Raw genomic sequence first — 12,615 nt, 5'->3', positions numbered from 1 at the left:
TTGACTGACAAATAAATGAAAAGATGAGGTGGATGAGAAATATAAAATTGAATGTCTCTATTAAAAATGAAGTGGTCTCTCCTCACACTGCGAGAGAAATCTAACAAAATCAAATGTGCCAGTAAGGCTAGTTATAGATGGCGCTGAACAAAACCTCTGTGTGTAGACCTGTGTGATTTGGAAGAAAGAGTTGACCTCACAAACATGGCCTCCTTTGCCTCGCCTCCTTGACACGTAATGGCGACAAAACACTTCCGGCCCCTGCCACCGGGCCCCGTTCATTTATTAACTATCAACTTCCGGTTGATCCTTCTTTTCGGCAACGGCTACAAACTCGCCAACATGCCAGTAAGTGCGCACACAGGCAATATAACCCTTGCTTCAGTTTGGGAATTTTGTTTGAGCGGTACATGACCACATCCATCGATGTATTAGAACTTTGAAAATATTCAGATTTATTTATATTCGGGATTATTCAACCAATGGTTAGCTCGTACAATCTTAAACTGCGTGCCGAGCGCGTGCTATGGTCTGCTGAATTGACGCAATATGGCGGCGTACATGCAATAGAAAGCATGGACTGACATGTAACTAACTAGCTAGCTAACTAGTTTGATGTTTTATTGTTTCTAAGCATTTGACAGCGCTTGTACACGATGCAGTTTGACTAGATATGCTCATTCCTTGACCTATGTTTGATAGTGGACGTACGCAGGCTTTAACTAAACAAGATAACGTTAAAAAGCGTAGGCTAGCCAGTACTGAAGTTACTAGCCAGGCGTTTACCCAACGAACATTTGTCAAATGTTTTTGATTATACTAACTTCTGTACACGTCTCCCGTATGGACATGGTTTTAACTTGTTAGCTAGCTAGATTATCAAATGGACTAGCCCATCTGCATTTTCTAAGATGGCCACCCTCTGGTTTCTCTTTCAGCTCGCAAAGGACCTGTTGCACCCAACCTCAGAGGAGGAGAAGAGGAGTCACAAGAAGAAGCGTCTTGTACAGAGCCCTAACTCGTATTTTATGGACGTCAAATGTCCAGGTTAGTGTGTCTCCCTGTAACTGAGCTAGAAGTGACTCCACGCTCACACCAAGCGCAGTCATTGTAAATAATAATGTGTTCTTAACTGACTTTACTTTATTTAAAAAATGACTAACTAAACTGACAATGGTTTAGTATCTAGGGATGTGGGACCATATTCAACTGACAGGTCATTGGTTTGCCTGTCTTCAGTAAAACTGGTCAGTCCACCAAAGGGAGAGTTTGCATGGCCAATGGAAACTCAATGTGATCCTGTGTGGCTCGGTTGGTAGAGCATGGTGCTTTCAACGCCAGGGTTGAGGGTTTGATTCCCACAGGGGAACAGTACGTGCTCTTCTGTAAGTTGTCAGCTAAATGACTTAAATGTAAATCTAGTCTGGTGGTTATTTATTACCGAGACTGACTTGTTTCTAGAGGGATGTGTAGCGACTTGCCTTTGTGTTGCCCATTCATTGTCTCCAGGGTGAATGAGGTGTCAACCAAGGCATACAGTAACCTTGTGGTTGTCTTTTTTTGGGAAAGGAGTCTCCACTGATTCCTTTCAATAACCACAACTGCAAGAACACAACAGTAATTAGAACATAAATTGTGTGATTTGTTGGGACTGAAAACACGAGAAGGTCTCGTTCAGGAAATTGAGGTGAATGTTAATTTGTCTGAACTGTTCTCTCTACAGGATGCTATAAGATCACGACAGTGTTCAGTCATGCCCAGACGGTCGTCCTGTGTGTCGGATGCTCCACAGTCCTGTGTCAACCTACAGGGGGTAAAGCACGCCTCACAGAAGGTACTATATTACACACACCCCCAGCCTTCCACAGTATCCAGGATGGAAAAATACTGTTGGACATAATTGATGCCTTTATGTGTTGCCCATTCATTGTCTCCAGAGTGAATGAGGTGTCAACCAAGGCATACAGTAACCTTGTTGGTTGTCTTTTGTTTGGAAGGAGTCTCCACTGATTCCTTTCAATAAGTAACTGCAAGAACACACTAGTATACAGAAATAATACTGTCTGTTCTGTTTCTAGTTGTAATAGTCTGACCTGCCACTCTTTAGAATCATGCCATGAGATGTCAAATAAAACTCATTTTTGTTTTTCAGTTGTAAATGTAGTTTTCTCATACTTTACTGACCATGACCCAAATAATTTAATGTATTGCTTTTCAATAGCCCCAATTGAAGTGTGACCCTTTACCTGCTCAGGTGGTTTGGTTTGTGTTCACCACAGCTCAGGTTGGCAGTGTTTGTAGGGCTAGAAATCGCCAGGGACCTCAATATTATATCAATACTTATAAGAAATTCCACTCATTCCTATCATTTACAGTGCTACATAACACTGTGGACAATATTTTATGATATGGTTGGTAGCAACGTGGAAATCTGTTGCAGCTCAAGTCAACTTCCTAATCCACAATGCTCTATAGGCTAGCTAGGAAGGTAACTGGCTCGCAAACATACCTAAACACAACACAAGTCAATATCAGCATATGAAGTTGCTAGTTAGCTGTGAAATCACCTAAACAAACTGCACTATCAATTTAGTCTACAATCTCACAATTTTCAACCTGCAGATCGATGTGCCTCATCGTGGAGTCTGACATTCACCGCAGCACCATGCAATGCACCCTGGACTGACGAAGCAGACACGGGAGGAATGTGTTAGACCCCCTGTTAAATTACACATTCGTTGTGAGAAAATCGCAAAAATATGATAAATGGCTCATTGGAGAGAAGACGACCTCTCGTATAAAATCAAAATCAAATTTTATTTGTCACATACACATGGTTAGCAGATGTTAATGCGAGTGTAGCAAATGCTTGTGCTTCTAGTTCCGACAATGCAGTAATAACGAACAAGTAATCTAACTAACAATTCCAAAAACAAACTACTGTCTTATACACAGTGTAAGGGGATAAAGAATATGTACATAAGGATATATGAATGAGTGATGGTACAGAGCAGCATAGGCAAGATACAGTAGATGATATCGAGTACAGTATATACATATGAGATGAGTATGTAAACCAAGTGGCATAGTTGTATATGAATAATGTAGGGTAAGTAACATTATATAAGGTAGCATTGTTTAAAGTGGCTAGTGATATATTTACATCATTTCCCATCAATTCCCATTATTAAAGTGGCTGGAGTAGAGTCAGTGTCATTGACAGTGTGTTGGCAGTAGCCACTCAATGTTAGTGGTGGCTGTTTAACAGTCTGATGGCCTTGAGATAGAAGCTGTTTTTCAGTCTCTCGGTCCCAGCTTTGATGCACCTGTACTGACCTCGCCTTCTGGATGACAGCGGGGTGAACAGGCAGTGGCTCGGGTGGTTGATGTCCTTGATGATCTTTATGGCCTTCCTGTAGCATCGGGTGGTGTAGGTGTCCTGGAGGGCAGGTAGTTTGCCCCCGGTGATGCGTTGTGCAGACCTCACTACCCTCTGGAGAGCCTTACGGTTGAGGGCGGTGCAGTTGCCATACCAGGCGGTGATACAGCCCGCCAGGATGCTCTCGATTGTGCATCTGTAGAAGTTTGTGAGTGCTTTTGGTGACAAGCCGAATTTCTTCAGCCTCCTGAGGTTGAAGAGGCGCTGCTGCGCCTTCCTCACGATGCTGTCTGTGACCAATTCAGTTTGTCTGTGATGTGTATGCCGAGGAACTTAAAACTTGCTACCCTCTCCACTACTGTTCCATCGATGTGGATGGGGGTGTTCCCTCTGCTGTTTCCTGAAGTCCACAATCATCTCCTTAGTTTTGTTGACGTTGAGTGTGAGGTTATTTTCCTGACACCACACTCCGAGGGCCCTCACCTCCTCCCTGTAGGCCGTCTCGTCGTTGTTGGTAATCAAGCCTACCACTGTTGTGTCGTCCGCAAACTTGATGATTGAGTTGGAGGCGTGCATGGCCACGCCATGCACGCCTCCAACTTGCATGGCGTGTTATGTCGTGTTATGACATCGGCCCGTATTCAAATCTGACATGTATGACAGACGGTTTTGCAATCTAAAAGTCATATTCCTGCGGTGCCATATACCGTGGTGCCATATACCGTGCCATATACCGTTTCCTGGATCACCAGTCAGTTGGTCAATATTGTCCTAGTATTAATGATTGACAATATTGGCAGCAATGAGTTTCTAGTGAATGTCTGTCCATATCATAACATGCTGACTGGACCATGTTGGTTTTGTATGTCCACACCAGACCAAGACACGCATGTTGAAATATCAAAACGAGCTCTGAACCAACTATATAAATGCAAAATGTTGGTCCCATGTTTCATGAGCTGAAATAAAATATCCCTGTTAGTGAGCATTTCTCCTTTGCCAAGATAATCCACCTGACAGGTGTAGTATCAAGAAGCTAATTCAACAGCATGATTATTACACAGGTTCCCCTTGTGCTGGGGACAAAAGGCCACTCAAATGTGCAGTTTTGTCAGACAACACAATGCCACAGATGTCTGGTATTGAGGGAGTGTGCAATTGGCATACTGACTGCAGGAATATCCACCAGAGCTGTTGCCAGAGAATTGAATGTTTTTCTCTACCATAACCTGCCTCCAATGTCATTTTAAGAGAATTTGGTAGTACATCCAATCACCCTCACAACAGCAGACCACGTGTATGGCGTTGTGTGGGTGAGCAGTTTGGTGATGTCAACAGAGTGCCCCAGGGTTACGGTATGGGCAGGAATAAGCTATGAAAGCAATTGCATTTCATCAATGGCAATTCGAATGCACAGAAATAGCATGACGAGATCCTGAGACCCATTTTTTAAAGTTATCTTAGACCAACAGATGCATATCTGTATTCCCAGTCATGTGAAATCCATTGATAAGGGCCTAATGAATTTATTTATATTGACTGATTTCCTCATGAACTGTAATTCAGTAAAATCTTTGAAATAGTTGCATTTTATATTTTTGTTCAGGTCAAAACAAAACATTTAGCGAGCTAATTTGTCCTGGGAGATAAGCATTGGGTTATTTTACCTGAAATGCACAAGGTCCTTTCTGGATCTTTGTAGAATACTGACCAATTTTGAGTTGCACACAATCGTGTTTTCTACTCTGACAATCCACAGATAAAAGGGGAAACCTAGTTAGTTTCTAGTCATCTCTCCTTCTGTGGACTTTGTCGGTTGGCAACCAACTTTAAAGTGCATTACCACCACCGACTGGTGTGTGGACCTTTTGTTCATATTTCAATAACCAACGTGGGTATATGCTCCTAAAAACCAATGAGACAGGAGGCGGGAGTTGCAGCGCATCAAGAATCAAAAAATAGAACCATTTTAGCACCTGGCTACGCAGATGCGTGTGCAGTTTAGATTAAATAATTGAATAACCGCTAGGCTGTCAGTCTGGCCTTAACAATAAACAGTAGTTTGACCTCACTCTCCCTACCATATAAAACTGAAATCTGTCTGGGACCATAACTAACTCTTTCTTTTTCACCCAGGATGCTCATTCAGGAGGAAACAGCACTAGACTCAGCATTGGAGCTTGTTGTACCAGGAGACGGATTGACCCAACAGTGACCCTGCTCAGGAAGTGACAACGCGAGAGGAAAAGTGGAGATGAAGCTGAAGAGGAAAGATGGTGTTGAGCTCTGCTTTGTGTATGTAGAGAGAGAACGTCCCCTGGCATGATGACATCACTGTAACACCACTCCACCGGTCTCTCACTTCTTAATAAAGTTTAGTTTTTTCGTTTAAAGAATCCAGTTTACTTGTCAGTCTTTGATCCAGGTGTCAAATATGTTTGACTCTATTATTAGAAAACAACATGGTGTCATATGGGGAATGTATGCTGGTTGGTCCTAGATCTATGCCTGAACAACTACCTAGAGACCCTGTTTGAGACCCAGTGTTCTTAAATCAGGGTGTCACTCATTCCATGGAGGGTCTGCTGTTTTCCCTTTCAATTAAGACCTAAATAACCAGGTGAGAACAGTGACTGACTTACTAATCAGTGACCTTAATTCAACCAACCAAGTACAAGGGAGGAGAGAACCCATAGACACTGGTCCCTCTAGAATGAGCCTTAAATGGACCAATGCAACACACTGACAGCGTTTGTCAGAAAATTGTTTAGTTGAAGGTTTCAACATGGATCATTCACAGGGCTGTTAGTGTCACCATGTGCTCCTTTCTGTGTCTGGAGACGAGGGTCTGATCCAGGGAGAGAAACGCGCATTCCACTGGAGAACACACACCAGCTTACACACAACCCTGAGAACAATTACCTCCGATATAGAGCTTTAAAATAATTTATGCTACCTGATGCACCAATATAGTAGGAGAAGGTAACTGGTACTGATGTGTGTTTGGGTACAGGCTGACCACCGGGACAGGAACCGTCTGCATGCAGGAGTTATACACTGACAAATAAGGTAGTGGTGAGAACTGTCACCACCAACAGGTTATCTATGAATAAGGTAGTGGTGGTGTGGTTGGTGATGTGGTTAGTTACCTATGAATAAGGTAGTGGTGATGTGGTTAGTTACCTATGAATAAGGTAGTGGTGATGTGGTTAGTTACCTATGAATAAAGTAGTGGTGGTGGTGTGGTTAGTTACCTATGAACAAGGTCGTGGTGATGAATCTAAGGTCGTGGTGATGTGGTTAGTTACCTATGAATAAGGTCGTGGTGATGTGGTTAGTTACCTATGAATAAAGTAGTGGTGATGTGGTTAGTTATCTATGAATAAGGTAGTGGTGATGTGGTTAGTTATCCTATGAATAAAGTAGTGGTGATGTGGTTAGTTACCTATGAATAAAGTAGTGGTGATGTGGTTAGTTTTCTATAAAGTAGTAGTGGTGATGTGAATATGATAATGATAAAGGTAGGATAAAGTGGTGATGTGGTTAGTTATCTATGAATAAGGTAGTGGTGATGTGGTTAGTTACCTATGAATAAAGTAGTGGTGGTGTGGTTAGTTACCTATGAATAAAGTAGTGGTGATGTGGTTAGTTATCCTATGAATAAAGTAGTGGTGATGTGGTTAGTTACCTATGAATAAAGTAGTGGTGATGTGGTTATGTTACCTATGTGGTTAGAATAAAGTAGTTGGTGTTATCTATGAATAAAGTAGTTAGTTTATCTATGAATAAGGTCGTGGTGATGTGGTTAGTTACCTATGATAAAGGTAGTGGTGGTGTGGTTAGTTACCTATGATAAAGGTGGTGATGTGGTTAGTTATCTATGAATAAGGTAGTGCCGTCATCATTACATATACATATACGTGCCGTCATTGCTTTGCACAAAAAGGGCTTCATAGGCAAGGATATTGCTGCCAGTAAAGATTGCACCTAAATCAACCATTTATCAAGGAGAGCGGTTCAATTGTGAATAACGCTTCAGGCGCCCAAGAAAGTCAGCAAGCGCCAAGACCGTCTCCTAAAGTTGATTCAGCTGCAGGATCTGGGCACCACCAGTACAGAGCTTGCTCAGGAATGGCAGCAGGCAGGTGTGAGTGCATCTGCATGCACAGTGAGGTGAAGACTTTTGGAGGATGGCCTAGTGTCAAGAAGGGCAGCGAAGAAGCCACTTCTCTCCAGGAACAACATCAGGGACAGACTGATATTCTGTAAAGGTACAGGGATTGGACTGCTGAGTGTAATATTTGTGTTGTGGAGAAATGACCAGGCAGGAGACGGGAGTACAGTTAGTTTTCGTTTAGTCAAAAACCCCTCGTGCTCTACAGTTCCCGGCATTCCAGTGCGCATGTGCATTTCCTATTAGGTGTTACCACTGCCGTAATGCATTACTGCTTAGTAACAGCACAGTAACTAATATAAACAGATGTAGATCCCAGATACTACACTCCTCCCCATAGTGTTTTAACTCCCAGAGAACAAGGTAAATATGTTGGGTAACTACTAATGCAATATCTGAACAATGCATTCTTAAACATTTTTCAACTACTGGGTTGAAGCAGACTTTTCAGAGCCCAGCACAAATCCAGGGGATTATTCTTCGAAGATGGAGTTTGTGTCCTAATAACTAACCCAGGTAATGTCCTTTTTCTTTCCTTTTATCTAGGACATATTAAAGTGTTTGTTTTACTGTCCGTTACCTCCTTAACCAGCTCAACTCTACAGGTCAAGCTGTTGAGGGTGCACAATATATCTCCGCTCCTCCTGGGCTTCCTGTGGTGGGCCAGGTTCGGGTGAAAGGTCAGGCTCTGTCTCTCCCGCACAAAGAATAGTCCTGGGGGTCAAGTATTGTTCTTGTTCTTTCAGCATGTCTCTGCTGGGGCATTGGCAGCAGATGATCCTATGAACGTGACCTGGCGATGACCAATTTGGACTTGGTAAGTCAAAGGTCCTCTGCGTTGCAAGATCACACCTGAACAGGCACTTGGGGTGTCTGAAATCACACACCATCACCCTCTATCTCTGACAGTCTTTGAGTGTCTGCCATGAGCTTTCTTCTGCTGTAGCTGGTGCTTTGCCACATTTGACAAGTCTGGTTTCAAATAATGTCAGGCGGGTACGTGGTTGGCGTTTCAGGGCAGCTGGTGTACATTCCGAACGGTAGTAAACAGGAACCGGGAAGCCTTTTGGTGGATGGGCACAGACTGAACCGTCTAGTCCAGGCCTAAAGGTTTGCACGGCTCAGCTTTGATGCATGGAGGTGGTGACAGGATGTGCCTTACCAGTTTCAAAATCAGAACGGGGCTTGTCCGATACGAGCTCCTTGACTAGTGGATGCAGGTGTCTGAGAAGATTGATGGTCTTCTCAGCTGTGGTCAGTTGAGTAGGGAACACTTCCATCCACTTGGAATGGACATCGACGTCAACAAGGATGGCTTGTCAATTTCGGCGTAATCCACATGGATGCGTTCCCAAGGTGTAGCAGCCCAGGACCATGGATGAAGAGGTGCAGCAGCAGCTTGTTGCAAACAGCTTCACAAGTTGAGCAGTGGCCTACATGCTGTTGAATGTCCTGGATCCAGGATGGCCACCACAGAGGCTTGTGATCCCTGGATGTCCCTCAAGCAGGTCAGATAGCAGTCTCTCTGAATTTGTGAGGTACCACCTTGATCAGTGGACAACTGGTCTTTCTTGTCGATGAATGGACAAAGGTTATGTCATTTACGAAGGTTGGCCAACCACCTAATGTTAAGTCCAAGACTTTGGAAAGCACTGGGTCTTTTTCTTGTTTCCTCTCCTATGTCAGAAGCAGATATGGGCAGTTCATCAATGAGAGAGATCTGGAAGACTGCTCTATCATCTTCACTGTCGGAGTCACTATTGCATGGTAGTCTTGATAGTGCATGCATTTGCGTGATCACTGGATCGTGTACTCAATCTCGTAGTCGTAGGCTAACAATATTTCAGAGCCCAACGTTGTATTCGAAGTGCAGCAAGGGTTGGTATAGCTGATTTTGGTCCAGGATGGCAACAGAGGCTTGTGATCTGTCAGCAGTTGGAACTTCCTTCCGTAGAATTTGTGAAACTTCTTCACTCCGAATATTATGCTCAGGGCTTCCTTCTCAATTTGAGCATAATTTTTCTCACTTGGTGACAGAGTCCGTGATGCAAATGCAATAGGGTGTTCTTCACCTGACGGTAGAACATGTGAGATGACGGCTCCTACCCGTATGGAGATGCATCACACGCGAGTCTCAGCTTCATCTCTGTGTTATAGTGGGCAAGCCACTTGCTCTTTAGCAGACGCTGTTTGCAAGTCTTGAATGCTTGCATTGTGGGGACCAATTCCACTTTGTATCGGCCTGCAGCAGTTGGTGAAGCGGATGCAACAATGTGGACAAGTTTGCCACAAACTTTCCGTAATAGTTCAGGAGCCTCAAAAATGACCTCAGCTCTGAGATATTTGTGGGTGCTGGAGCGTTTACGATTGCTTCCACCTTGCTGTTGGTTGGGTGCAGGCCTTGTGCATCAATCTTGTATCCGAGATACTCCACTGAGTCCTGGAGGAACTCACACTTGCTGCGTTTCATTCTCACTCCGTATTTCTCCAGTCTTGACATCACTTTGTCCAGCACTACAAGGTGCTCTCCAATGGTTGGTGCTGACATGAGGATGTCGTCCATGAAGCACACAACATTGTCTATACCGTCCAAGATCTGATCCATTGTGTGTTGGAATATTGCTGGAGCTGTCGAGATTCCATAGGCCAAGCGATTGAATCTGAATAGCCCCTTGTGTGTATTGATGGTCAGATACTGTTCTGACTCCGGATCCAGCTTCAGTTGCTGATAAGCGAATGCCAGGTCCAGTTTACTGAAAACCTTCCCACCAGCTAGAGTGGCAAACAGATCTTCAGCGTTTGGTAGTGGATATTCCTCTGGTAGTATGCAGCGATTTACTGTGACCTTGTAGTCACCGCACATTCTGATGGTCTTGTCTTTCTTTGGGACTACAACAATCGGAGCGGCCCAGTCTCTCCTCGCTACTTTCGTGATTATGTTATTCTTCTGTAGGCGGACCAGTTCCTTCTCTACTGCTTCCTTAAGAGCATAGGGAACCGAACGTGGTTTGTGAAAGATAGGCTTGGTTCCTTCTTGCACTCTGACTTTTGCTGTGAAGTCTTGTATTTCACCGTAGCCATCTTTGAAAAGTTCTTTGTGCGTCTCCAGCATGTTAGTGAGTGTAGCCTGACTCACTGGTTTGTCATTTCTCAGACTCAAGATTTCTCCCCAGTTCAACTTGATCTTTGTAGCCAGCTTCTGCCTAGCAAGGCTGATTTTTCTCCTTTAACAATGACAAGCGGTAGCGTCCACTCCTTTCCCTCATACCGGACTGGTACCTGGATCTGCCCTAACACAGGAATAGTGTCACCAGTGTATAAAGAAAGGCGGATGGACGCGGGCTGAAGAGGACACTCTTTTCAGTTCTTCTTTGTAGAGTCTCTGGAACCAGAGATACAGACGCTCCGGTGTCCAGCTGCATTTTTACTGGTTTTCCCACTAACTCCATGTTGAGATAGATTTAATCTTTTGTTGTTGAGCTGTGTACACTGTGAACAGTTCCACTACTGTTTCAGTTGTACCTTCCTCTTCTTGTGCTGCGTCTGACACTTTGTGCTCTCTTTGCTGTGCTTTCGAGGCCTTACACACTCTCTGTAAATGTCCAACCTTTCCACAATTGTGGCACTTTTCCTTTTGGAATCGACATTCACTGTGCTGATGATTATCTCCCCACATCTGTAGCAAATTGGCTTAGACCTTGAGATGTGGGCTGCTTTGTTCTTGTGTAACCTTGAGTACGGGACTGAAAAAGTCTGACTTTTGTGAGCTTTTTTCACCACGTGCATCACTGACCTTGTGAACACCTTACTGACGTCCTGCATGTCCCGATAGCTCAATAGTATCCCTGTGGGCAACCTCAAGTCCAAGTGCTATATCACAGGCCTCTTAAAGGTCAGGTCCTTCTGACAGGAGCCTTCTGTGATATGCTTCACCTGTGAGACCACATACAAACTTGTCTCGGAGAGCATCATCAAGAAATCGTGTAAACTCACATGTACTTGCCAGCCTTTTCAAAGCAAGGATGTAGTCAGCCACGGTTTCCCTGACTCTGGTGACGTTGGTAAAATCTGAAACGTTCTGCAATGAGAATTGGCTTAGGCTTGAAATACCTTGAAAGAGTTTCAGTCAGTTCTGCATAGTTCAACTCCACTGCTTTTATTGGTTCAATGAGACCTTTCAGCAATCCATACTCAGTTGGACTCAAACACGGAGAAATACGTCTGCTTTCTTTTCATCTTTGATTTCATTTGCAGCCAGCCAACGCTCAAAACGCTCCAAATAGGAATCAAAATCCTCTTTGTAGCCTCAAACTCTGGTACTCGACCAATGGTTGCCATTTTCACAGTTAATTGTTCAGTTTCCTTATATTCCTTAATTTTCTGAATATTCATCTACTTCTTCACTTCAGAAGTTTCTGCAATTACTTCATTCACTGCACTCATTTGTATTAATGTACACACCGTGTTACGTCCCTTCTTCCTTTTTTTTTTTTTTTCCCCTTGACAATATTTCCCCACTGAGATCGCCTAATTTCAATGGGTTCAATGACAGTTTATTTTATTTAACCACCAGAGGGCAGTGTCGCTATTCTGGACTCCAATAGTCTTGCTACTTGGCAGCTCCTGAATACTGTACTAGCAGTGCTAGCAGTGCTAGCCTTCTACTGGCGAAAGAAAATAAAAATAACTGCAAAAAAATAATTACATAATTATTTTGAGTTTCATTACTCACGCAACATTCTTCCCTTCAAGCAATGTCCGTTTATGTAGTTTAATCACCTCGTCGCCACTGTAATATTTGTGTTGTGGAGAAATGACCAGGCAGGAGACGGGAGTACAGTTAGTTTTCGTTTAGTCAAAACCCCTCGTGCTCTACAGTTCCCGGCATTCCAGTGCGCATGTGCATTTCCTATTAGGTGTAGTAACGTAACACTGACGTAATGCATTACTGCTTAGTAACAGCACAGTAACTAATATAAACAGATGTAGATCCCAGATACTACACTGAGCACTGGGGTAAAGTCATTTTCTCTGATGAATTGTTTGGGGCATCCGGAAAAAG

At 43.6% G+C, this 12,615-nt stretch overlaps 2 protein-coding genes and 2 non-coding genes across 5 annotated transcripts; 3 read left to right on the top strand and 1 right to left on the bottom strand.

Annotated features, from left to right (window-relative positions):
• The first annotated feature begins 222 nt into the window (after positions 1–222).
• On the top strand, positions 223–5,775 carry LOC112240147 (40S ribosomal protein S27). Of its 2 annotated transcripts, none has more exons than XM_042313325.1 (4): positions 223–348; positions 939–1,047; positions 1,724–1,834; positions 5,516–5,775. In XM_042313325.1, exons 1-4 carry the CDS (start codon positions 238–240, stop codon positions 5,542–5,544), a joined length of 360 nt encoding a protein of 119 aa, XP_042169259.1. In that variant the 5' UTR covers positions 223–237; the 3' UTR covers positions 5,545–5,775. The 2 variants fall into 2 exon arrangements, with proteins under 2 accessions (XP_042169259.1, XP_024264260.2); XM_024408492.2 differs by lacking the exon at positions 5,516–5,775 and adding an exon at positions 2,623–2,764.
• Positions 1,479–1,615, top strand: LOC121843596. The gene has a single exon (XR_006081674.1). It is a non-coding gene; the product is annotated as a small nucleolar RNA SNORA13 (small nucleolar RNA).
• On the top strand, positions 1,905–2,041 carry LOC121843597. Its single transcript, XR_006081675.1, has one exon. It is a non-coding gene; the product is annotated as a small nucleolar RNA SNORA13 (small nucleolar RNA).
• Positions 5,776–9,729: 3,954 nt separating the features above from the next.
• On the bottom strand, positions 9,730–10,708 carry LOC121843593 (uncharacterized protein K02A2.6-like). Its single transcript, XM_042313322.1, has one exon. It carries the CDS (start codon positions 10,663–10,665, stop codon positions 9,730–9,732), a length of 936 nt encoding a protein of 311 aa, XP_042169256.1. The 5' UTR covers positions 10,666–10,708.
• Between the last annotated feature and the right edge of the window lie 1,907 nt (positions 10,709–12,615).

Source organism: Oncorhynchus tshawytscha, unplaced genomic scaffold, assembly GCF_018296145.1.
Source record: "Oncorhynchus tshawytscha isolate Ot180627B unplaced genomic scaffold, Otsh_v2.0 Un_contig_10607_pilon_pilon, whole genome shotgun sequence".
Taxonomy (NCBI): Eukaryota; Metazoa; Chordata; class Actinopteri; order Salmoniformes; family Salmonidae; genus Oncorhynchus; species Oncorhynchus tshawytscha.
This window is presented reverse-complemented; position numbering and strand designations above follow the sequence as displayed.

Excerpts from the sequence above, each read along its gene's own strand:
- LOC112240147 (XM_024408492.2), top strand. The coding sequence starts at position 238 with ATGGCGACAAAACACTTCCGGCCCCTGCCACCGGGCCCCGTTCATTTA. Across the intron at positions 349-938 it reads ACAAACTCGCCAACATGCCA|CTCGCAAAGGACCTGTTGCA; the intron begins GTAAGTGCGCAC and ends TTTCTCTTTCAG. Across the intron at positions 1,048-1,723 it reads TATGGACGTCAAATGTCCAG|GATGCTATAAGATCACGACA; the intron begins GTTAGTGTGTCT and ends TTCTCTCTACAG.
- LOC121843593 (XM_042313322.1), bottom strand. The coding sequence starts at position 10,665 with ATGCTGGAGACGCACAAAGAACTTTTCAAAGATGGCTACGGTGAAATA.